This window comes from Mercenaria mercenaria, chromosome 14, assembly GCF_021730395.1.
Source record: "Mercenaria mercenaria strain notata chromosome 14, MADL_Memer_1, whole genome shotgun sequence".
Classification (NCBI taxonomy): Eukaryota; Metazoa; Mollusca; class Bivalvia; order Venerida; family Veneridae; genus Mercenaria; species Mercenaria mercenaria.
The window spans coordinates 23042542-23068257 of NC_069374.1; the positions used below are offsets into that span (position 1 = coordinate 23042542).

At 35.0% G+C, this 25716-nt stretch overlaps 2 protein-coding genes and 1 long non-coding RNA gene across 5 annotated transcripts in view; 1 reads left to right on the forward strand and 2 right to left on the reverse strand.

The window, feature by feature from the left end:
* LOC123546999 (zinc finger MYM-type protein 6-like) overlaps positions 1-8496 on the reverse strand; it is a 42615-nt gene extending 34119 nt beyond the window's left edge. For both annotated transcript variants that reach the window (XR_008367011.1, XM_053523057.1), the window contains exons 1-4: positions 7794-8496; positions 6779-6901; positions 4235-4285; positions 3597-3775 (exon numbers count right to left, since the gene is read on the reverse strand). Coding sequence is in view for 1 of the 2 variants with exons in the window: in XM_053523057.1 (XP_053379032.1) it covers positions 3597-3734 (138 nt within the window). In the remaining variant the exon portion in view is untranslated. The remainder of the gene's footprint in view (positions 1-3596; positions 3776-4234; positions 4286-6778; positions 6902-7793) is intronic.
* Positions 1-25716, forward strand: part of LOC123529642 (uncharacterized) — a 582930-nt gene that overhangs the window by 248643 nt on the left and 308571 nt on the right. The gene's annotated exons all lie outside the window — the stretch shown is intronic.
* Positions 8967-12965, reverse strand: LOC123532652 (uncharacterized). Its single transcript, XR_008367013.1, has 5 exons — positions 12837-12965; positions 12455-12521; positions 10405-10516; positions 9647-9727; positions 8967-9048 (listed from the first exon to the last, which is right to left on the reverse strand). It is a non-coding gene; the product is annotated as an uncharacterized LOC123532652 (long non-coding RNA).

Genomic DNA, 25716 nt, shown 5'->3' on the forward strand with positions numbered 1-25716 from the left:
AAAAAAACATTACGAATATTCGAATTTGATTTTCATATTCGAATATTCGACTGATTTTCGAATATTCGTTCCCATCCCTAGTAGCTTGTATTTTGATTAACAACTGTGGTAACTATAATCTGAAGTGCATATAGGAGAAGGACATACTACTTGTTTTCCTAATCCTTATGCTATCTGTAGATATGATGTATCATGTTATGATTATCTGAACAAGAACTATTTAAACTAAAGTGCACATAAATGAAGCATTTATTTGTTTTGTGCATTTGTATTTAAGGTACTTCCGCAAATTGAAATTAGAAGTTCATGTGAAAAATCAAACTCCTCGAAACAGCTTTCGAAATGCGAGGAAACAATAGATATATGATAAAAGTAGAAAAGATATATCTGTAGGTAAACTTGCAAGCATGAAAGCTACGCTGAACCCCATCTCCACAGTGCTTTGGAAGAAAATGAGTGAACATTTTTGGTGCAAAATTCTGGTATTGTATGCAACCTAAATTGCTATAAAATATTTATTTTCAAATCAAAGAAATGCCAAAACAGTGCATACGAGCGTTACTTTTTCAAGAAAATGTCGTTAAACATTCTAATGCGCAAAACACGTGCACAGTTTTTCTAAAATATTTCGCCGCCATGTTTATTTCAAGGAATTAAATATATGATTGTTCTTTTACCTCAGATTTCCTTTCTGAAATATATATTCCTCCTTATTCATGGTTAGAGATATCCATTTAGTATAGTTTTGCACTGTCCGATCTCCTTAATGTGTTACCGATCCTTTACATTTAAAAAATAAATGCAATGTGTAATGATAGTTTTTCGCTTTACACACCTGTCTTGGACAAGAAAGCCGTTTCACTTAAAATTTGTAAGCATCCGCTGGCAAAATATTGATGAAAGATCGGAACTTTTTCTAAAATAAAGTTTGATTTCAATCATTTTCAAAAACTAGAAATATTGCAAATTGTGTTAAATTTATATATATAACAAAAATCCCCAAAATAAACCATTTTAGAACTTTTCCGGGAACTATACGTTTCAGCCGAACAACGCATTTTAAGACTACACAATAAAGGCCTGAAGGGCCTGAGTCAGCTAATGATTGATGTACTGACAGTATAGTCTACCAGTTTCAGTTTGTTTTTAGTTTTTTTCTTAAAATTTCATAACACAGCTCGATATTTACCCAAAATATTATATCCAGATACGATTACACTTTTCTCCAGTTTCAACAATATATTTTACAAATTGTGATGATACGGAGACATTTAGCAGCAATTGGCAGTATCTGACATTGAAGTTTACGGTTAAATTACCTCTTATTTAAATCTTTTCATAAAAAAGTTGTTTCGTTTCGTGAAAGCAGCCAAACATAGACGATCTTCTTTCGATTTCAAAAACTACAAGAAAATACAATTTAATGTTTCGCCGATTTGTTTATTTCTCGAAAAATAAGAATTAAAATCATTTTTAAAATCAGTAGTAACTAAACAAACCAGTAAGAGCTTCTTCTTCCGATAATTTATCCGTTTACTGACTGCAAAATTCAACCCACGCAAAGTTTATAGAAATCATACGATGCGTGTATACGTTCAATGTGGGAGAATTAAGGCTGATCGGCTATGTTACCTAACGCATCCAGACGATTCAGATTTTGTTTTTAAAAAAGCATTGTGTGCGTTTCTGTAATTTTATATACGTTTTTATACGCTTAGAAATTATTAGATATGCGTATTTGCATTATTTCTATACGTAATTTACGCTAATACGCATCTTATCTGGAGCCCTGTGGAACTATTTTTTGTCTTTCGCTGGATGTTACGCAAGCTTTGTAAGCCTGCGCAATTCTTAAAATGCACATCTATGCTTAATGAGTTACATTCGAGTATTGCACAATTACAAGTCATAAATATGACAGATTACATCGTATATTGGTCATAGCAAAGGGAATTGACACAACTTAACTTCATTCATGCAGTGAACTGTTTGAAATTTGAGAAATCTAATGGAACTACATCCCTTCACGTGTTATTCGGTCCATTTAGAGAATCGCTGAACAGCAAGGACTCGTCAAAAGGCTTTCAGCCTTTAGCCGACTCAAAAATGATTTCTCTTTCTAAACAATGTCAAAGTTAACCTGAGGGACATTGCTGAAAATGTAAACATGCTTACTTGTTTCAGCTTTACGTCCTGTAGAAAACAATAAACTTTCAACTTTTAATGCATATATGTTCTATAATTATTCCAATATCAAAAACCGTCCGATCTTTTCCGTGAGAAATAAACGAAGCAAATTTAACTATTTGTTTACACTTCAACCATGTGAAATTAAAGGCATGTACTATCACGAGACTCCCGTGCATTTTGAACCTCGTGGTGAATAAAGTGAATTTACTTTAAAGTATGGTGTCTCAGTTGAGCCGGTTATTTGTTAATTTCAGAGAACATACATTAAAGAAGTGTTAATGAGATTATGCATGAGTACGAATATTTACTAGTCTACTTTAAATTAATGACGATAGAAAACAAGTGTGCACTCAGCAAACAGCAAGTCTATTATTTTTAGGTGTATACTGAACACTGATCCCAATGTTCATAATTTTCAGATGAAGAACTCGTCATCCTTGGTTTTGTAGACAGTCTTAGTACTGGACCTCTAATTCCGATATCAACACCGCTGTAATGTAAAGTCAGTGTCCATTTCTATGCCGGAATTTCAATACACATTTGTTATCAGTTTAAATCTATGAAAGTGTTAAAAATATCATTGTTTAACGAAGAACCAAGATAAGAAAAGTTACTTTTTAGACATTGCTGATTTTATTCATCAGGTTTCCGTGTGAAAAGTTGATTGTACTTTGTTTGTTTCGTAGTTATCTACACTTGTATACAAATTGTATTATCTCCTAACATATTTGGTTGTACATTTTTATGCGATTTATTCTCACTGTGTTTTTTAAAAACATGTTGCATAAATTCTCATATTGTATAAAAAGTCGACAAATCAAAATTGGTTAGTTTACGACGCATGAAACATCTAATAAGGAATCACTATACACATCGAACATGTCCCGGACCAGTATGCGGAAATACCGTGGCCAAATGTTTCAAGATTGTCTAAAAATGTACTGCAGAAAGTGCTGAAAATTCCATTTCCATCATATTTTTCGTGAGATAAGCAGGGCGTTAGTACATAAATTCCACTATATTTAATTAAACCTTTCTTATACTTGCACAATCCTTGAAACAAATTTTAGATTGTTGCCAAATCTTGTTCACATTAGGTCTGAAACCTGTCTTACAATTTTAGGCAGTTTGGTACACCATACATAGAAAAATCATTGTCCACACACTGCACTACTTTTATGTATGCTGAAAATAAGGCTGATGTGTAACTGTGTAAGGTAGATTTGCATCCCTACAGGCTGTAGGTACACACCTTTGCATTTTTAAGATTTTAGTCTGAACATGATGTTTAATATCTAACACTTATTTAAAATTGTACAAAATGCCTATTGTAAGGTTTACATTTTAATATGTAAAAATAAGATGTCATCTTTCCCATATTACAATTATATTTCATACAAACTTACTTGATACAACAAGAACTTGTTCAGCTTTGGAACCATACAGTTTGGAAGGTTTTCTTCTGCAGCGAAGTATACATTTTTCGTTGCTGTTGTTATAGCCAATTCACTCTTCGCCAGTGAGTTTTCTTGGCACACTTGCATGTTAGATCTCAGTTTGCCCGCTCTGGCAGCATCGTCATGTTCTGTAAACGAAGACAAATATATATAATTTTGCCGTATTTCTGCATTTTATTAATTTAAAGTGTTTTTTTTTTTAAATCACACTATATGGTTGAATTCTAATGTGCCCTTTCTTTAATCATCTATGAAATTAAATTTGAAATGCAGAAATACAGACACAACACATATATGCCGCAAACATTTTTACATGTATCTTGTGTTTGCACAAAGTATGTGAAAAAGTTCAATTTGCCTGGTAACATCTTCAAATACAAAAATATTATTTCATACTTTTTACTGGTTCTTTAGTATAAGTAACAATAAGTTCTGTGCAAGGTTCGAATCCTGTCAGACTGTACAGAGTTGTAACATTATGACAGACAGTTTTTAACAAATATGCCTCACAAAGGATTCGTGACTCAAGTTCAAAACAAACCCGACAAATAGAATAAACCTAACATAATAAATCTTATTGTGCTTACCTTTAATTTTCACATGTTTAGTAACAGACTCCTTCTTCAACACGTTACATCCTGTAACAAATGAGTTGGAATTTTGTGCCTGGACTCAAATGTCACAAAACATTTCCTTAGTTTTAGAATCATATCTTAGCCATGAATTACCAATTTTCCAAGACTCTTTAAATTTTCTGATAGTAGAATTTTGAAACAGAAATTAGATAATTCTATGCTTAGTAAGTCCAAAACGAGGTCAAGGTCAAACTGAGGTCAGGTGATGTTTGAAGATGAGGAATGGTCACAGTTTACATCTGTATTAATATCAATTCATTCTTGTAAGGGGTATTGATGTTAGACGAAATGGTCCCATTTGGTTAACCAAGAGATGGCCCAAAGTCCAAAATGAGGTCAAGGTCAAACTGAGGTCAGGTGATGTCTGAAGATGAGGAATGGTCACAGGTTACATCTGCATTAGTATCAAGTCATTCTAGTAAGGGGTATTGATGCTAGACGAAACGGGCCCATTTGGTTAACCTCGTATGGACGAACTGACAGAACGATCACTTTATGCCTCCCGCATCAGTAGATGCCGGGGGCATAAAAACAAGAAAGCAGGTCAGTAGGTCAAGGTCACAGTCAAGTGACCCTAATTACTTGGAGTCATCTTGTAATAGTAACAGTCTAGGAAATATGATCTGATCATTTTTTAAGTATTTTTTCCTATAAAGCTCATATAAAAATTAAGTGACCCCTGGGGCGGGGCTTTAAATGGACCCTGGGTCATGATTTGAAGTCTTAGTAAAGGACCACCACACAATGCCACAGGTAAAGTATCTATGTGCCTTTCAGTTTAAGAGAAGAACATTTTGTTAACATTTATGTTAATTCAAGGAACCACGGGGTGGGCCAATACTGACCCTGGGTTCATAACTTGAACAATCTTGGTAAAAATCCCCTAGACAATAATATCTAATCTCTAGGTCTTCAGGTTTCAGAGATGATTTTTGAAATTTACACTATAACCATATAGGGAAAATAAGCCCCGCCTCCTGGCAGCCATGTTTTTTACCAAAATAAAATGGCTTAAGCAATTTTCATATAGAGATAATTTCTCCAAAATATTTCTGAAATCTGGCTAACAATTTCTGACAAGAAGATTTTTAAAGATTTTTCTTTTTTTTTTTTTTTGGTTGGGTTTAACGTCGCACCGACACATTTGAGGTCATATGGCGACTTTCCAGCTTTGATGGTGGAGGAAGACCCCAGGTGCCCCTCCGTGCATTATTTCATCACGAGCAGGCACCTGGGTAGAACCACCGACCTTCCGTTAGCTAGCTGGATGGCTTCCTCACATGAAGAATTCAACGCCCCCAGTCAGGCTCGAACCCACATCGATGAGGGGCAAGTGATTTGAAGTCAGCGACCTTAACCACTCGGCCACGGAGGCCCCAATTTTTCTTTCAATTGACATGGCAACCACAGTTGTAAATGGATTTTCATTTTCTGTGCAATTTTGGTAGGGGGCCTGGTGACCCAAGGATCATTTCTGTGAAGTTTAGTGTAAATCTGCCCAGTGGTTTTGAAGAAGATTTTTGAAATTTACAATATAGCCATATAGAGAAAATAAGCCCCGCCCCCTGGCAGCCCATGTTTTTTACGGAACAGAATGGCTTAGGCAATTTTGGTATAGAGTCACCTAGAGCTCATTTCAACAAAATATTTTTGAAATCTGGCTAACAGTTTCTGACAAGACATTTTTAAAGATTTTCCTTTTGGTTGATGGCAACCAAAGTTCTGCATGGATTTCAATTCTTTGGGCAATTTTGAAGGAGGGCCACCCAAGGATCATGCCTGTGAAGTTTGGTGTAAATCTGCCTAGTGATTTTGGAGAAGATTTTTTAAGAAATTGTTGACACACAATGGACATCGAGTGGTCACAAAAGCTCACCTTGAGTCTTTGGCTCAGGTTAGCTAAAAAGCCTATTGCATGTATTCAGCTCTTCTACAACTGCAGCTGGATTAGAGGAAACTCGTTTTAAATAACAAGAGCTGTCAGTTGACAGCGCTCTTGACTATTCTCAGTGCTAGATAATATAATATAAGGTATGAGTAAAACTTTAACATTACAATAAGCATATTCTAAGTCAAAAAGGGGCCATAATTCAGTCAAAATGCTTGATAGAGTTGTCTGCTCCTGTTTACAGACTGGGGTCATGATGGTAAACAAGCAGCAAAATATGAAGGCAATATCTCAATGGACTTTGAAAATATTTGGGGTGGTACGCAAACTTTAACATTACAATAAGCATATTCTAAGTCGAAAAGGGGCCATAATTCAGTCAAAATGCTTGATAGAGTTGTCTGCTCTTGTTTACAGAATGGGGTCATGATGGTTAACAAGTATGCAAAATATAAAAGCAATATCTCAATGGACTTTGAAAATATTTGGGGTGGCACGCAAACTTTAACATTAAAATTTTGTGTGACACTAATGCTCACGCTAATGCCGGGGCAAGTAGGATAGCTTCCCTATTCTTCGAATAGTCCAGCTAAAAATGATCTGTTTACTTGTAAAATGTTTTCTATGCTTTCCATCCACTAGGTTTCACTCATACACCTTGTTGAACAATTTAGTCCTGTATCTCTCCATTTCTGAACTTCATGGTCTGTACTCTGACGTCACAGATTTCACTTCAAAAGAAGACATATTTTTTAAAAACATGTTCAGCAAATTCATACAAGTTCTATAGATGCACATAAATCTATTGCACAAATCTGTGAAAATAATCTATAATCTATTTCAGTTGGATGCACTGCCAGGCATTTTATCAGAAAACAAGTTTGTAAAAAGACTGATAATATTAAAGCACTATGTCCTACATTATATACATTGAATTCAAAGGTACCATCAATAAATCTGGGGTTATACAACTATAGTAAAACGACTCAAATAGCTTCAAACAAATTTTTCTACATCTGAGAACACAAAGGGTTCTAGTACGTGGAAAGGAGTCTGAAAAGCAGCTAATGTATTAACAAGACAGGCTCCAAAAGGGAAGAGTTCTTATACTAATGCTGTTTGGTACAGGTTCTTTCCTCATAGATTTAAACCTCTTATAGTCAAATAGGCACAAAAAACAATGATGTACCTGGGATGATGAACTTTGGATCAAAGAACATATTTTTCTGGTCTGTTGGGATCATAGAGCCTGTTTTAATGTTTGCGAATAACAGAAGGTAAATGTTTCTTATTTTACCTGGGACATGGGAATGGGGACACAAGTCCCAATCTGGAATGAAAGGAACAACTTACACTATTAAACAGAATTCCGTTGAAGCTGGTACTACTGCTGCCACAACAAGAACAGTCATCACATGCAACTTGATCAGGGAAAAACAATGTAGTTTACCACATTAAAATTAAGCAAGGTCAATTTAGTGGTTTTTTTTAAAATTGAGTTACCTCCCTTCAACTGTAATATCTTTATTTCTGAAGAACTTATTGCATGTATTCAGCTCTCTTACAAGTCTAAGTGCAATTGAATTAGAGGAAACTGGTTCTAAATACAAATGATCTGTTTACTTGTGAAATGTTATCTATTCTTGCCATCCGCTATGTTTCCCTTAACCCTTTACTCCATAGATACGCTTTTTACCACCTCTATCCATTCCCTGATAGATACCCTTTTTACCACCTCTATCCATTCCCTGATAGATACTCTATTTGACGCCTTCAAGTTTAAAAGCAAATTATGAATAAAGTACAACATCAAGGAATCCCACAAAAGCATTTTTGTAAAGTTTAAACCATGTACAAATGATATCTGTCAAAAAAATATATGGTTTATATTTGATTTTTAATGGTAATTTAAACCTGAAATGAGGTAGTGTATTTATGGAAAATTATTGTGAGGAAAGTTTCATCTTGAGCTAAAATTAGCCTGATCAAGGCTAATTATACCCCCAAGTTTATCTTTACAAATTATGAATTTGTGTAGTACTTATTTGTACAAATTGTGAATTTGCGCAAGCTAAAAATAGTACTGTAAATTTTTTTAGGTTTCTGCATTTCCCAGGTGATTTAGAAAGCGGAACTTTTTTTTTTCAATGGATTTATATAAAAAATATACACTTTATGATGGATTAAAAAAGTAACTGTTGCAAATACATATTGGTCTGATTTACCCTGAAGACAAATTAACAGCTAATTACCTGCTGCACTAAGGAATTTTATGACATATGTCTGTATATTACCTATCAGTGTGGGGTATGGTTGATTGGGGTGATTTTTGGATAATTGTAAGGAACTTTGATGTTAATCCAATTAAGAAATTTTACTGATAAGTGTTTTTATAAGCTGATAAAATTGCTTTTGATCAATTATTCTTATAAAAACATTATGTAACTAATATACCAGAGGAAAAATGCAGAAATAAATAAGTACCATCAATAGAAAAGTAGCTAAAATTATTATAGAAAAGTAAACTAATGAGTTTAAAGCTTTGTATGTCAAGAAATATTTATCACACTTTTATGTAAAATGTACCATTAGAAAGAAAATTTAATTGTGAAAAAACTTTATGTTGGTTACTAAGTGTTTAAAACAATATTAAATATAATAATATGGAATTGAATAACACAGGTATAAATTCTGCATTTTTCCCCAATATCCTGTATGGAGATAGTGTACTGATTATCAGTAAAGCTGTATGGATATGATAAGCCTAATTAGGCTAAATGTATATGGAGTAAAGGGTTAAACACTGTGTTGAACAAATAAGACCCGCATCTCATCATTTCTGAACTTCATGGTCTGTACTGATACTTCAAAGTTTTCACTACAAAAGAGACATTTTTTTCTCTAAAATGTTAAGCAAATCCATAGAAGATCTAAAGATGCACATTCAAAAAGTTACTGCAAAATTAGTGAAAATAATCTATCTCAGTTGGATAGACTGCCAGACATTTGATCAGAGAACAAGTGTCTAAAAGACTGATGATACTAAAGCCTTATGTCTGACATTAAATATAAAGAATTCAAAGGAACCACCAATAAATCTGGTGATATATAGCAATGGTAAAATGAATCAAGTAGCTTTAAATAGACTTTCTGCATCACAGAACATGAAGGGTTCCAGTATGTGGAAGGAAGTCTGAAACCAGCTACATACATGTAATATCAAAAGGGGCTCCAAAAGGAAGTGTTCTTGGTCTAATGCTGTTTTGGAACATGTTCTTTCCTCATAGATTTAAACCTTTTATGGTTAAATATGTACATGTATCAATGATGTACCTGACGTGATGAATTTGGTTTAAGAACATATTTTGCAGATCTGTTGGTATTATAATGTTTGTAAATAACAGAAGGTAAATGTTTCATATTTTGCATCATTATGGGGACTCAAGTCCCAATCTGGAAAGGAAAGAACAACTTACTCTATAAAACAGAATTCTGCTTCAGTTTGTACTAGAGCCACAACAAGAACAGTCATCTCAGGCAACTTGATCATTGTAAAACTAGAACAATAGAAAAATACACAAATTTTATATTTCTTTTTCTATTCAAGTGCTATTACAAATATTTTTATTTTTCATTATTTGTATTAATGTAGTTCATACTGGAACAGAAATTTGAATATGTGATTTGTTTCTTAAATGTCCATTACTAAGGGAAAGTGAGTTGGCAATTTTTTTCATAGCCAGTGCATAGACTTCTGCAAGACACTAAATAATGAAGATTGGCAGGTCAAAATTTACAGAAGGTCTTTGGAACTCAAAGAAATGTATGTGTATTATGTTGAAATTTCAAAGAATCGACAGAATGACCCCCAGGTCTTTTTAACTTTCTTCATACTTCATAGAAAAATAATTGTACATATACTGCGATTTATTTCGAATTTCTACATACCAACTTTCATTTTCCAATAAAATGAAATAGTTTTTGTGCTTTTTAAAAGAAATTAAAATGTTCACTTTCCTTAGTATTGGACCTTTAAATGTGTGAACATTTCTTTAAAAAAACAATGTAGTTTACCACAAGGGCACTTTAGTGTTCTTTTTTAAAATTGAGTTACCTCCCTTCAACTGAAATATTTTTATTTCTGAAGAACTTATTACATGTATTCAGCTCTCCTGCAAGTCTAAGTGCAACTGAATTAGAGGAAACTGATTCTAAATAGAAATGATCTGATTACTTGTGAAATGTTATCTATTCTTGCCATCCGCTATGTTTCCCTTGAAAACTGTGTTGAACAAATAAGACCCGCATCTCACAATTTCTGAACTCCATGGTCTGTACAGTTTTCACTACAAGAGACATTCTTTTTTCTAAAATGTTTAGCAAATCCATAGAAGATCTTAAGATACACATTCAAAAAGTTACTGCACAAATTAGTGAAAATAATGTATCTCAGTTGGATAGACTGCCAGACATTTGATCAGAGAACAAGTCTGTAAAAGACTGATGATACTAAAGCATTATGTCTGACATTATATATATAGAATTCAAAGGTACCATCAATAAATCTGGTTTCATACATATATTACTATATATAGTAACAAAAATGAGGTTATTGCTTTCACACACTGATTATCACTTATCGGCCCAGGCAAAAAAAACTCATAATCTTAATCCGCCCAGTGAAACCAATGGCTACATAAAACGTCATCATGGTCAGTGCGCTTTCAACATGGCGGCCTAGCGGACGTTGGAGTTGTTACTGGACATCATAATGGTCTGTCACTGGTCTACACGTTAAACTATTGTTTATCACAGAATTACAATGCTTGGTTTTTAGTAATAAAACAGGACATGCACATATTTTACATTGGAGCTAGAATTCTGGGTTTCAACAGTGTTCGGGTATGTTGTGTAAAAAAGCATGATTCGCACCACACAATTTCAAAATTCCAATGAAGTTGCAGGTTTCTTCTCAGTGAAAATGTTATGACTGCTTTTCATAAACATAGATCTACTGCTAAGAAAACTGCAGTTTTTTTTCATGGAATGGCTCAAATTATCCCTGTTTCTCATATTCTTGTTTTTTTGCCTTAAAGTTGTCAAATGATGTAATGTTTGTTATTTTCAAGAAGGTATGGTACAAAACTGACACACTGAACATTTTAAGTGATTTGAATGCAGACTGATGAAAACATTGTGGTTTTACTAAATTAAAAAAGAAATACTTATTTTTTTCTGGTGGTGTAAGCAAAATTGCTATAAATTATTCGCTATGCAATTGATTGTCATACATGCATTTCTTGATGCATTTACTACAGAATATATATTTTATTACACCATGGTAGTTTTAATGTTTTAAATTCTACAAGTTGTTTGTGATGAAAAGTCAAATCTAAATCCACAGGAATAAGAGAAACTCTTGGTCCATTTCTGTGGTCGAGGGTAGTATCAAATACTATAACAAAATAATTAAATGGGATAATTTCTGTAACATCTAATGACTCCATCTGAAAGACAAGTAAATTTTCTACAAAATTACCCCCACATAATGTTTCTGAAATCTTTAATCTCTTACTGGGAATAGAACAACTCCTTAGGCCCCTGAGAATATGAGAAAAACAGCATATGTGTTGTTTCATATTTTTAGAATGGAAAACCATTTGATGGGTTTGGTAGGTACATAAATACGAATTTACTGTGCTCGCTCCTTACCATCAACGAAGTCTGTAATTTGTCTAAATATGCAAAAATAAGTTTAGTGCACTCACTTATATTTTCCCCATATTGACACTATAATTGCTTTTGAAAAAACATTAGTACACGGGCTAAAGCCCTCAGGCAAGTATTTGTTTTCTGCGCCGTTTTTATATCACATCCCTGCCTGGCTCCGTTGTGTATTAACTTCTATTCTAAGTTATATATCAATGGTAAAATGACTCAAGTAGCTTTAAACAGACTTTCTGCATCACAGAACACGAAGGGTTCTAGTCAGTGAAAAGAAGTCTGAAAACCAGCTACATGTAATATCGAGAGGGGCTCCAAAAGAAAGTGTTCTTGGTCTAATACTGTTTTGGAACATGTTCTTCTCTTAGATTTAAACCCTTTATGGATAAATATGTACATATATCAATGATGTACCTGACACAATGAACTTTGGATTAAAGAACATATTTTCTAGTCAGTTGGGATCATAGTGTCCAGTCAATGTTTGTGAATAATAAAATATAATATTTTGCATGAGAAGTGAACAAAATTCCCGATCTGGAATGGAAAGAACAACTTACTCTATAATACAGAATTCCGCTGCAGTTGGCAAGAACAGTCATCACAGGCAACTTGATCATTCTAAAACTAGAACAATAGAAAAATACACAAATTTTATATTTCTTTTTCTATTCAAGGTCTATTTTAAATATTTCTTATTATTTGTACTAATGTAGTTCATACTGGATCAGAAACTTCAATGTTTAAGTGAACATTTCTGTAAAAACAAACCCTACAGTTTACCACAATAAAATTAAGCAAGGGCAATTTAGTGTTCCTTTTTAAAATTGAGTTACCTCCCTTCCACTTTTAAAACACTTATTGAATGTATTCAGCTCTTCTACAACTCCAAGTGCAGCTGGTTTAGTGGAAAGTGATACTAAATACAAATGATCTGTTTACTTGTGAAATGTTTTCTATCCTTGCCATCCACTCTAATTCCCTCATACACTGTGTTGAACAATGTAGACCTGCATCTCTTCATATCTGAACACCATGTTACTAGTACATGTATGAACTTCACAGATGTCACTACAAAAGAAGAGGCATTTTTTTTTTCAAAAGTGTTTAGCAAATCCATAGAAGTTCTATAGATGCACATTCATAAAGTTACTGCACATATTAGTAAAAATAATCTATTTCAGTTGGATCGACTGCCAGACCTTTGATCAGAGAACAAGTGTGTGCTATTTTAGTACTTGTTCTTTCCTTATAGATTCAAACTGCTTATGATTACATAGGCATAAGTATCAATGAAGTACCGGACATTATGGACTTCTAAATAACATATTTCTGGTCAGTTAAGATCATATAGTCCATTCAATGTTTGTGAAAGTTTTTTATTTTGCATGGGAAGGTGACAAAAGTCCCCATTTAGAAAGGATGAAACAACTTACTCTATAAAAAGAGAGCCTGTACTGTACTTGTGGGCATATAAGAACAGTCATCACAGGCAACTTGATCAGGGTAAAACTAGAATTATTATAGACAATTACAAATATTGTATATTGCTTTTTCTATTCAAGTGCTACTAAAATGTTTTTTCATCATTATTTGGACTAATCTAGAAACATAAAAATTTGATTTGCTTCTTAAACATTTAAGCGAACATTTCTGCAAAAGCAAACCTTGTAGTTTAACACAATAAAATTTAGTATTAAAGGGCAGTTCAGTGTTCTTTTTTAAATTTGAGTTACCTCCCTTCAACATTAACATTAAGAAACAAACTTTTTGCATGTATTCAGCTCTTTTACATGTAAAAGCAGATGGAGTAGAGAAAACTGGTTCTCAATACAAACTGTTTATTTGTGAAATGTTTCCTTCATGCACTGTGTTGAACAATTTAGACCTGCATCTCTTCATTTCTGAACTTCCTAGTCTGTACTGTTACTACACAGATTTCACTATAAAAAGAAGAGGCATTTTTAAAACAAATGTTTAGCAAATGCATAGAAGTTCTATAGATGTAGGCTCAAAAAGTTATTGCACAAGTTAGTGAAAATAATCTATTTCAGTTTAATAAACTGCCAGACATTTGATCACAAAGCAAGTGTGTCAAAGATTGATAATACTAAAGCACTATGTCTGACATTATATACATATAATTCAAAGGTACCATCAATAAATCTTGGGTTATATAACAATGGTAAAATGACTCATCTAGTTTTAAAATACTAGCAGACTTTCTGCATCAGGTAGCACAAAGGGTTGTAGAGTGTGGAAAGGTGTCTGAAAATCAACTACCGGTACATCTAAATTAATGAAGTGTTCTACGTCTAATGTTGTTTGGTACATGGCTTCAAACTTCATATGGTTAAATAGGTACAACCTGACTGTTGGAGCTATCTATGGATTGTAGTAGGAGTGCAGGACCTGCTTGCAAGTACCCCGGTACTAAGATAATGTTGCATAACAAAATATGTGTTGTTCCATGTCATCACCATACAATCTGACTTAATAAGTACTTGATCTTCTAAAAGAAGATCTGAGTTAGAAGAAGATCTGAGAATCACCCATTCACATTCATCTTTCTGTATATATTTTTTGGAGTTACAATATTTCTATTCTTATTTTTATTTGAACCAATCAGATGACTCATTTCAACAAACATTTGACTGAACCATCAAAACAGCTTCAAATGTCACAGGGTGAGAAAATGTGCAGTAAGTCCGGAGCTCGAACCCAGGACCCCTCACTTAGAAGGCAAGTGCTCTACTGACTGAGCTAACCGGCTGCCTGACACATATTCTCCCCTAATATGACCAAGTCCATACCACGACATATGATACCTCTCAAAACACAAGGGCTCAGTCATGATGTGGTTGTCATAATAAACATGAAAAACCCTGGCTAAATATCGATTTTTTAAACTTCTACTTTCAATTTCAAAATGTTGACAGCAAGGCTCTGATTGGCTAGCAGACGGGTCATCAGAACAAGTCTATCAATAGCATGTCTTCAGATCCAAAGCGAAGCGTTAATTGGAGCTGTACTTTAGTCAGATTGCACCACCATATAACTTTAAATAACTGGCAGAGCCTCAGGTATGGGCATGTCTGTATGATGGGAACGCATATGGCCATGCAGTCACTCTCTGGGGTGCTCAAGATACAGCAACAATGGAAGTTCAGCTAATAATCAGTTAACAATTTTGTAAAAAGCAATGACTCTTGTGTCAGTGCGTGTGAGATTCTTCTAAGCCAGTAAGTTCTGCCACTCAAGTTCATTTCCTAGAGGTCATACTGTTCTGATATGAATAACTACTGTTTACCTAGCTGACTGTTCCATGTCTCAGTTTTAACTATATTACTATTTTCTAAGAATAAGAGTCCAACTTTGGTCTTACAAGAAGAAGAAGCCGAGAGTTTCCTTAGAGTTAGATGCTATTCTCTAAGACAGTATTCGTTCCAAGACAAATTATTAGGGATATTCAGACCTAGGTATTTTGCAACCTGAATTGTCTGATGAGGAACAGGCTTTCTGATTGCAGGCCTTCTTTACCCAGACTCTAGATCCAAAGTCTAGAGTCAGGAGCTCTTGACAACATGTACAGGAGATGTATAGATCTCCAGTAATCAATCTACATGTATTCAATACTTTGCTTAATTACTACAGAGTAATTTTTATGAAATTTTAATAAATACCGGTAGTTGGGTCTCACAGAAGCAGTGTTCCCTGAATCCATGATGTAGATCATAAGTAATGTTATATTTAGCCAAAAAAGAAGAGATTTTAGATGCTAAAGTGTGTTCTAAAACTTATAATTAAGAACAGTAGGGAAAATAGAAAGATATTTTTTGGTATTTTCTCCATCTTATTTTTAAAAAGGAGACAAATATTTACATAAATTAAGTATATACATTTTGTAATATGCCTGAAATTAAGGATTTTAAAAATAACTTTTCTTACTGAAGGGTCTGGCTTTAAAGTTCTTTCTAGATAGGTATAGCTTGTTGTTATCACTTCTTGAACATGTATAGCTGTAAAGTTGTCATGTCCAGTGCAGCATTCCACTAAACCTTGGTGCATGTGCTATAATTGTTTGTGCAACAGGCTGAAAATACTTCAGGCCTGACTGGAAATCGAACCCGGGACCTCTCCCTTACAGAAGCAAGCCTCTGTGGCGTACATGCTGCGTATTTGCTGTGTATATGCCGCGAACACAGTAGTACGCCAGAGGAGTACATTTTACATACACCACATGCCGCGTACATGCCGCGTACTATTTCGACGAGTACACAGCATGTACGCAGGAGGTCACTAGTACACTTCAAGTAAGCAGCACAGACTCTGAAAATTTAAGGAGTACACTGCATGTACGCAGGAGGGACTTGTACAAGAAAATAGTACACTGCATGTACACCGCAGATACTTCGAAATTTATAACACTTATATTTAGTTGCATTAAAGTTGTTTCCCCTTGATGTAGTTACGCCATTTTCTTCAGATGTTTACCAAATTACATGCTACAAAAACTGATTTATTTCATTGAAAAGTGGATGAAGAAAAGCATACTAATTTATTTGATAACATCAATCTACATTATTTTGGTAAGGGTAAATACTTATTGATGCATGTCACTTATCTTTTTTCTGTTTTTTTCTGTCCAAATGATCAGCATTTGCATAAGAAAGTTGATGGGGTAAGGAATTTACATTATCACAGCAGTTTCGCCACAAGAGTACACAGCATGTATGCAGCAGGAGTACACAGCATGTACGCCGCAGGACTCGGGCGAGGAGTACACAGAATATACGCCGCAGGAGTACACAGCATGTACGCCGCAGGAGTACACAGCATGTACGCCGCAGGGTAGTACACCGCAGGCTCATTTGCATGTGAAAAGTGTATGTGCCGCGTACATGCTGCGTACTATTTCCCGCATACTAAATTCCTCCAGCGTACATCCTGTGTACTATGTAGTCCACAGCATGTACGCAGCAAGTAGTACGCGGCAGAGCTCATTTGCATGTCAAAAGTGTACTACAAACGTACTATCGGTGTATGTGCGGTGTATATCCTGCGTACTATTTAAAGCCCTTGATTTCAGTACACATCATGTACGCATCATATACGCTGTATGTACACAGCAAGAGTACGCAGCAGGCCTTTTTCTTCTGTAAGGGCTCACACCTAAGGCCAGACAATCTACCACATTGCTATAAAAGCTAGCTTAATAGCAAGGGAGTATAAGTGCATCCTTATACTCTACCCTTAGGCTACTACATTTAGTGTTAACCCTTAGTGATTGTCTTCTGGTATTAAGTTGGTGATATTAACTTGTCTATGCAATAATTGAACTGTATTATACATGTGTTATTTTTCTGTTCATTTCATGTACACGTGTGCATGGGAGTTAGAATGTTCTTTTTATCACTAACATTCTCTTTTGTCCAACTCCTGACGTAATTATCACTTTAATTTCATTTCAGTATGATATTATTATGTAGATCCAACACAACCTTGTCTAGAAACAGGCCTACTTATTAGTGACAAATATCCAAACATAAACTGAGAGCTCCAGAATATAAGAAATGGAAGAAATATTCAAATTGCTGTATGTAATACATTTATCTCATGAACAGAACTACAGAAAAAGCAGCTATTAGTAATATGCATGAACATACCAAGGTTTTTTTTTTCCTTCCAAAAAATATATGGGCCGTTAACAGGCCCCTCTCGGCCTCAGAAAATCTTTTTTAAATCATGCAGTTTTCCATAAAAATTGATTTTATATCAGGTTTTTTATTCCCCTTTGCCAAAATACCAAGCTATTTTTCCCCCCAAATCACAGGCCTGGGCCGGACCCCTTCCCCTCTTGGTTAAAAAAAACGATACCACATTTAGCACACTATAAAGTCGTGCTCAATTTGTCAACTGAAGTTTATCCCGGTTGTTCATGAAGAACAAGCAAAGAAAAATAAATATATAACTGATCTTTCTTAAAGCAAAGTAACAAGGATAAATAAGAAAAACAATGAATGTCATGTTAAAAAATGCAGTCTCCCCAAAACAAAACCCACAGCATGCAGATGTGCACACTTCTAACACACACACACTCACTCACATACGAAGCAAACACATGAGGACAAAACAAACAAATAAAGGAACACAGTCAGTGGCAAAAACACCACTTGGGAGCTTAAACCGGTTAATGGTGTGCACCCAACCTAACTCTCACCCCCACCATGTTCCAAAGTCCGAGACAGTGTAAATGAAAGTAATCCCAGCCAGGAGAATCTCTAACACACGCAATGGAAACAAAAGGCATGGCATGCAAAACACTAAAATGCTCAGGACTGTATAATTATATAAAAAGAAAACCTTAAGAACCGAAAACGTATGTACTCAATGCCTTTGCAGAAGACAGATCATCAAGAGAAACACCCTTAAGGGCCTAACGAAACTGTCAGTTAAACAGAAACAGTCTGTCAGACACAGAAGTCAAAACAGTTCAGTCCAGGTGGGATTTAAAAAACTGCTTACCACAGAGTCCTCCCCATCTTCCGTCAGACACAAGCAAGTTTTGTTTTTAAATGCTGCCAGTTTATGTTAGATTCTTGTAAAAATACAAAGAAAATATTATGCTAATTCATTTAGAATCAATCGTTGACTTGTGCTTCCCATTCTGTTATCTGGTACTGGTACAAAACTCTGGATGAAATGTGCTAACTGTGATGTCAAAAAGCTGTCATCCCTTAAAGAAGAAAAAGGCCTGCTGCGTACTCTTGCTGTGTACATACAGCGTATATGATGCGTACATGATGTGTACTGAAATCAAGGGCTTTAATTAGTACGCAGGATATACACCGCACATACACCGATAGTACGTTTGTAGTACACTTTTGACATGCAAATGAGCTCTGCCGCGTACTACTTGCTGCGTACATGCTGTGGACTACATAGTACACAGGATGTACGCTGGAGGAATTTAGTATGCAAGAAATAGTACGCAGCATGTACGCGGCACATACACTTTTCACATGCAAATGAGCCTGCGGTGTACTACCCCTGCGGCGTACATGCTGTGTACTCCTGCGGCGTACATGCTGTGTACTCCTGCTGCATACATGCTGTGTACTCTTATGGTGAAACTGCTGTGATAATATAAATTCCTTACCCCACCAACTTTCTTATGCAAATGCTGATCATTTGGACAGAAAAAAACAGAAAAAAGATAAGTGACATGCATTAATAAGTATTTACCCTTACCAAAATAATGTAGATTGATGTTATCAAATAAATTAGTATGCTTTTCTTCATCCACTTTTCAATGAAATAAATCAATTTTTGTAGCATGTGATTTGGTAAACATCTGAAGAAAATGGCGTAACTGCATCAAGGGGAAACAACTTTAATGCAACTAAATATAAGTGTTATAAATTTCGAAGTATCTGCGGTGTACATGCAGTGTACTATTTTCTTGTACAAGTCCCTCCTGCGTACATGCAGTGTGCTCCTTAAATTTTCAGAGTCTGTGCTGCGTACTTGAAGTGTACTAGTGTACTAGTGACCTCCTGCGTACATGCTGTGTACTCGTCGAAATAGTACGCGGCATGTACGCGGCATGCGGTGTATGTAAAATGTACTCCTCTGGCGTACTACTGTGTTCGCGGCATATACACAGCAAATACGCAGCATGTACGCCACAGAGGCTTGCTTCTGTAAGGGATCTCAGTTATTATTATTCTTTACATAGGGAAGGAACGAATTTATGATTGGACGTCTGAGAAATCAACAGTCTGATCAGGACTGATCAAGTCGGCAAACGCTCTGAAATAAGACAATGCGCACCTGTATGAGATGGGGTCGGCATAGCTAAAAATATTCAGCTCGGAGATGTTTATATGCTGTTACAGATCTCTAATGGACGCGACCATCAGAAAGTAAAAACAGCGTCAGTTAAGTTATCACTGTCATGGTAGCCAGAACTAGGGTCAGCATTAAATCTCCCGCATTGAGTGTACGCACGCATTGAATGTACACTATTAAACCTATGTTAAACCTAACCCTAGCCTTTAGTCAGTATAAAGTACACTCAATATGTGCGTACATCCAATGGGCGATTTAATGTTGGTGTATGAGATGGGCAAAATGTTTCCCAATAATAGAATTTCCTCAATATTTGGATATTGAAGGACAATCATCTAACTTCTAAGAAAGAAAAATATGCAAAAAAAAATCATAGGTCACCGACATAGAAAAATAGTTATCTGCCCTTGAAAACTGCATTTACCCGAATTCTAGCGTAAACCTTTAAAAGCCTTTGTAACGGAGCCCCTTTGGGATGTCAGGGGAGGTAACTTGTCACAGACCGGGACTATTGCATACCCATCTATACTCCTTTCTCATGGTATCGGGGCTTCCATGATATCGGTGTAAACAGTTTTCTCGCGAGACTTTTATGTTAGCCCCACCTACCAGATGTTGACAAAATTACTGGAGCAAAACGAAAGCCTCTCTTCCGTATCACACGTTCTTTTTGCGAAAATGTCAGGATTACTGGAGAGTTATTTACCTTTTTAGACAAAACCATTTAAAACATGATTTGCTATCTGTGATCCCTACCCGGTGAAAAATAATCCTCTATATTTCCTGTAAACAGTGTTTATTATCTGGAATTTTTAGCGAAAATATCGTCTGACAGATGACGTCATCAAACCCGAAGAAAGGCTGTTTCTATATTTAGAACATTTCTGAGCAATGAAAGTATGACAAGCCGTTTAGGCAAAAATATTGGAATTACAGTAGTATGCAAAATATTATGATACCCAATTAAGATAGATCTAGGTCTAAAAGAATAGATCTAGATATCACTTGTAAAGAGTATATCTTTGGCAATATGCAGTCTAAATGTAAGATTGTTCAGTGTTCTTTTTGTGTTGAAAAAAAAACAAAACTTTTGAAATTTGTCCGAAATCATTGACAGTACTGAACTTACCTGAAGTATTGGGAATTATTAATATAATTGTGTATTAGGCTTTCCATAGTTGACATTTTTTATGATAGGAAACAACTTTGACCAGTCACATACCTGTCAAGACACGCATTTCGGCCCTAGATCTAGCTCACATGCCTACTATTCCAAGTCAAACGCATTTTAAAGAAATAAAGCAATCGATTGTTTTTTCGTAGAAAATTACTGAATCGAACATGCGAGGCGATGTTGAAACGGTGTTTTCATACCGTATAATACAGCTTTTACATTCACCGGTGCAATGTGTTATTTCTACCGCATGAATAAACATCACAAAAAGTAAACATGGAGGGAGACTTTTCAAAACCAGATCTATTTTGTGTTAAAAATCTAAATTTTCCATGAGAGGGCATTTCCGGCTTTAAGGGATCATCACCCTCCAGACAACCACGAGTGACAACCTTCCCTTCGTACCCCGATCACACTCCTGGCCTTTGTAGAGCCTTGACAGCTACGCAGTCGGATTTCAACATGGCATCATACTCGGCGGTAGTCCAAATAATTTGACATCAAAATTGATTCTGAGATATTTTCGCGATAGGTCATAATCCCTCTCTTTACGTCAAAACCAATAACAACCTTTTCTGTGGTGAAATTAGATTTAGGTAAAAGCTGGATCAGGCAATATATTTACACGATGAAATCGTAAAACAAAATAAAACTGAATCATTTTATGGTTTAAACATAACAGTAAAACACGTAAATAAAGCGTACTTAAACACTACATGTTTCATTTTGGCTATCTCGCTGAATTTACACGTCCGTTATTACACTCAGTACATGCGGACAGTGCGGTTGGTCATTATCGATCATGTGACATGAATCAGATTCAGAGCCATGTAAAATTTGTGTAAACTTTATAGGGTGTGTTGTTTATTCCCATAAAGATCAAATGAATGGAAGGAAAAATTGGATATTCTTTCCAGGTATCTGGAAAAATTCAATTTCACTAATATTTTTTTTTTTTTTTAATAGTTAAAAATTCGCCGCCTCTCTGCCCAGAAATCGTCGTGGAAGGCTCAACACAGAAAAGGTACTTTCTATGTTGTACGCGGAGGAAAGATACTGACCTATATGCAAAAATTATCACAATATCGTGGCTCATAGTTGGACTAACTCGGCGGGAGTCTATAAATAATAACCAGATAATTAAAGTTTTTAATTCATTTTAACAATGTGGAAGGATGTAGGAAGCAGCAAAGAAATAAACAATTGAGGTGAATTGTTTTCTTTTGTTTCGTTCATTTGGTGCACGTTATCATGACAAACCAGGCTACACTTTCCACTCCGTAACCGTTTACTTTAGCATTATTATTATCCCACAAACCAACAGATTTAAATAAGTTATCAAAAACTGAAGGAGCAAGTAGTTTTACTGATTATTCATGAAATGGAACAAAAACATCCGCATTCCTCATCAGACGACATTAAAGACTAGTGCAAATGGCGTATTTGATTAAAGGGCAGTAACTGTGAAAGTGCTATCCAAAAACATGAGGTTAATCACTACATATATACACCTCCTACTCGGTTAGTAACCTACACGTCTATTTTTGATAATAATTATGCACAGATTTTCACTTAAGAAATAATAAGTTCCCAAACGTGGTTTATCGTAGGATAACCCGTGTTTTGAGTTCTTATGCGTAAGAATATATCGACGTTGCGTACGTTGTTGGCGAACATCGGAAATTTTTTCAGTTTCGTTCACTTCAATGTTTCATGAAATTCGTTTTAGGAATACGGTTGTTTATCTTCTTATATCACAAGAAAGGCAAAACAATCTCCCTGTTAGTAAATATGATCGCATTTACGTTTAACAATTAGTAAAAATTTAATTCGACATAGAATCATAGAAAATAACACTAAAACGTCATGTAAGATGTAACAGAATTCACCAATGCGCATTATTTAACGGCTTGGTAAATTCATAAAATTATTTTTTTCCGTCAAATAAGAAGACTCGGTGACGTGACTTTAACTATATTTGACGTCATTGCAGTCATTTGCTGTTCAATACTTCCTGTAACAAACAGGAAGCAAAAGACAGATCCAACTTAAAACGTAAGATTTAATGTCTTCCCTCGACAGGATTTGTTAAAATTTCTGTATTTTCTTTAACTATTGTATGCTTTCTATAATATTTATTTTGACAAAAAGTACATAAATTCTACTTTTGAATTAGTAAGTTTTTGTCGTATATTGACTTTGATAATGGCGTTTAATATATGTATACTTTAATCTAGCCGCGATGTCACACGTGTCAAAAAATGCAAAAAATAAAATTACGAAGTTGTTAGGTGCCGAAATATTTAAAGAAATATGTATTTGTTTTCAAAACAGCGACTACAGTCTGAAAGTACATACAATTGTCTGCAAATTGATATGCATAAGTGTTACGTTGAATATGAATTAAATTTAACACATGAAAATTGCAAAATCTAGCCGAGATGTCACAGCCGTGAAATTAATGTAACGTCGACGTTACGTTTGAAAACTAAATAATGTATATGTATTACAATTGTATCTGAACACCGCAATATAATTCACTGTCTGATAAATAATTATATTGAATAAATATTATATAGTACATCTATATCAAATATTTCCTTAAATATCGAAACGACATGATTTATGAAAACTGTAGTCCAACCACCCCAAGTAATCCCTTTAACGTCTAAACGGCTAAAAACGACGATAACGTCAGTTACGCTAATGTACGCCAACAATGAACACGAAGGCCTGAGTGATAGCCTATATTGTTTCGCATAAGAACGAAAAACTAGGGTTATACTACGATAAATCACACTTGGGAACTTGTTATTTCGATTCTAACACGACAAACTAGTATCAACAGAGATAGATTTTGCTCTACATGTATGTAGGTTATTCGCTGGTCGTGTTAGAATATACATTCACATTGGAATTTACAGTTATCAAACAATTTATTCAAGAAGATATATTCAAATATCAAACACAAATTTAACTAGATTTATTTCATAACAAAAACAATTGCAGCCACATTATGAACAAAAGCATTATGAAGAAGCTTGATTATTTGGACTACGGTAAATTCGGGTAACTGAGCCACCCGTGTAATTGAGCCACTTACCGATTATGCCCTAATTTTTCCGACAACGATTGTTCCCCCTGTGTAATAAGTTGTCATTTACTTTTCTGAGAAGAAAACAAGGTTTTGCAGGCGGGAAAATTAAAATTTTGAATTATCGTCTCTGAAAGCAGGCATAAATAAACGATCGTAGTCTGGTAAGTAAAACGTAAATTTCTCGTGTTAGAATTGTAGAATATACCAGCTGTACACATCTGCGATTTAGAGTGTTAAATTCAGATAAAATCAAATGTTTATGTTTTGCAAGAAATATAAACAATCCGTTTCAAATGATGCGGGTAAATATTCCATATTGCAAATCACTTTATTTACCCGGACGACCCTTATCTAGTACAGAAAATGTGGATCTTCGCCCAAATACGAAACATCGTGAACATTCTTGCAAATCGCACTGAGACAGGTTTACAGAGGCTTTTAAAACCAAACTGTTATGCACACGGAAAAATACATCGTAGATCTATATATAATGAAAATAAGGGAGATGGCATATCAAGGTCAAAATTATTAGTTTTGGTCTAATTTCTCTTACCCGCTATTATTACTCTTTAAACCATAACGCACGTTTGTGTGAATTATGAAAATTACGCCGAATATATTAAATATGGTTGACTGATGTTTTGCCATATAAAATGGAGCAAATGGGTGTATTTATTCCAGAATGAGCAAACGCACGTTAGTGTTGACATATATGACAGTATTTTCTGATTTATTATGGATTAGCCAAAATACTTAACATATCTTCAGAAGTGACTCAGTTACCCGAACACGCTCTAGAAACTGAGCCATACAACATTCAGTAACTTCATCTGACGCTTGCAGTCGGTGCTATCCGAGATGACGGACATAGTACTTGTATTTCAAAACGGATATAAAATATGCTGACATCTTTAATTAGTTAGATCTAACACTAAATTACCTGTTGTTAATAAAATTGCGACATCGTGTTATTTTTTTTATTAATCCCCGCCACGAGTGGTGGAGGTTGTAGGAATGGTCTCCGTCCGTCCTTCCTTCCTTCCGTCCGTAACATGTGTGTGTCCAATCTGTATCTCCTAAACCCACTGAAGGGTTTTCATGAAACTTAGGTCAAATGATCACCTCGTCAGAACGATGTGCAGAACTCATGAGTCAGCCATATCGGTTCAAGGTCAAGGTCACAACTCAAGGTCAAAGGTTTGAGCCTTCCATTTGGTGTCCGCTCTTATCTCCTAAACCCCTTGAAGGATTTTAGTATGATTTGAAGGTGATATTCCTCTTATCAAGACGATGTGCAGAACTCAAAGTTCACAATTAACTCAAAAGTTTAATGCTTCCATCTAATACCACCAAACAACAGCGGCGGAGCATATAGCTGTCTTTCAGACCGCCTTGTTTGATTTTGAAGAAACTTGCACACGTTTTGTGTTGCTTCGTTTAAACGAAAAAAATAGTACAATTTTGTGATGTGTTTCCATATTATGCCTTAAACATACGCTCGGAGACTCGAGAAGATGACGCGGCAGTCCTACGCAAAATAAGAAATGCACATATGCGCAAAAACATATATACATGGGCCGTGCCCTTTTGTAAGATTTGCGACAAATTGTATTTAAGTCCAAGTGGATGTTTTAGTCTATTATTCTTCATTTTAGTCCACATGATAAAGGTGGCTCAGTTACCATAACTATGTAGGGTAA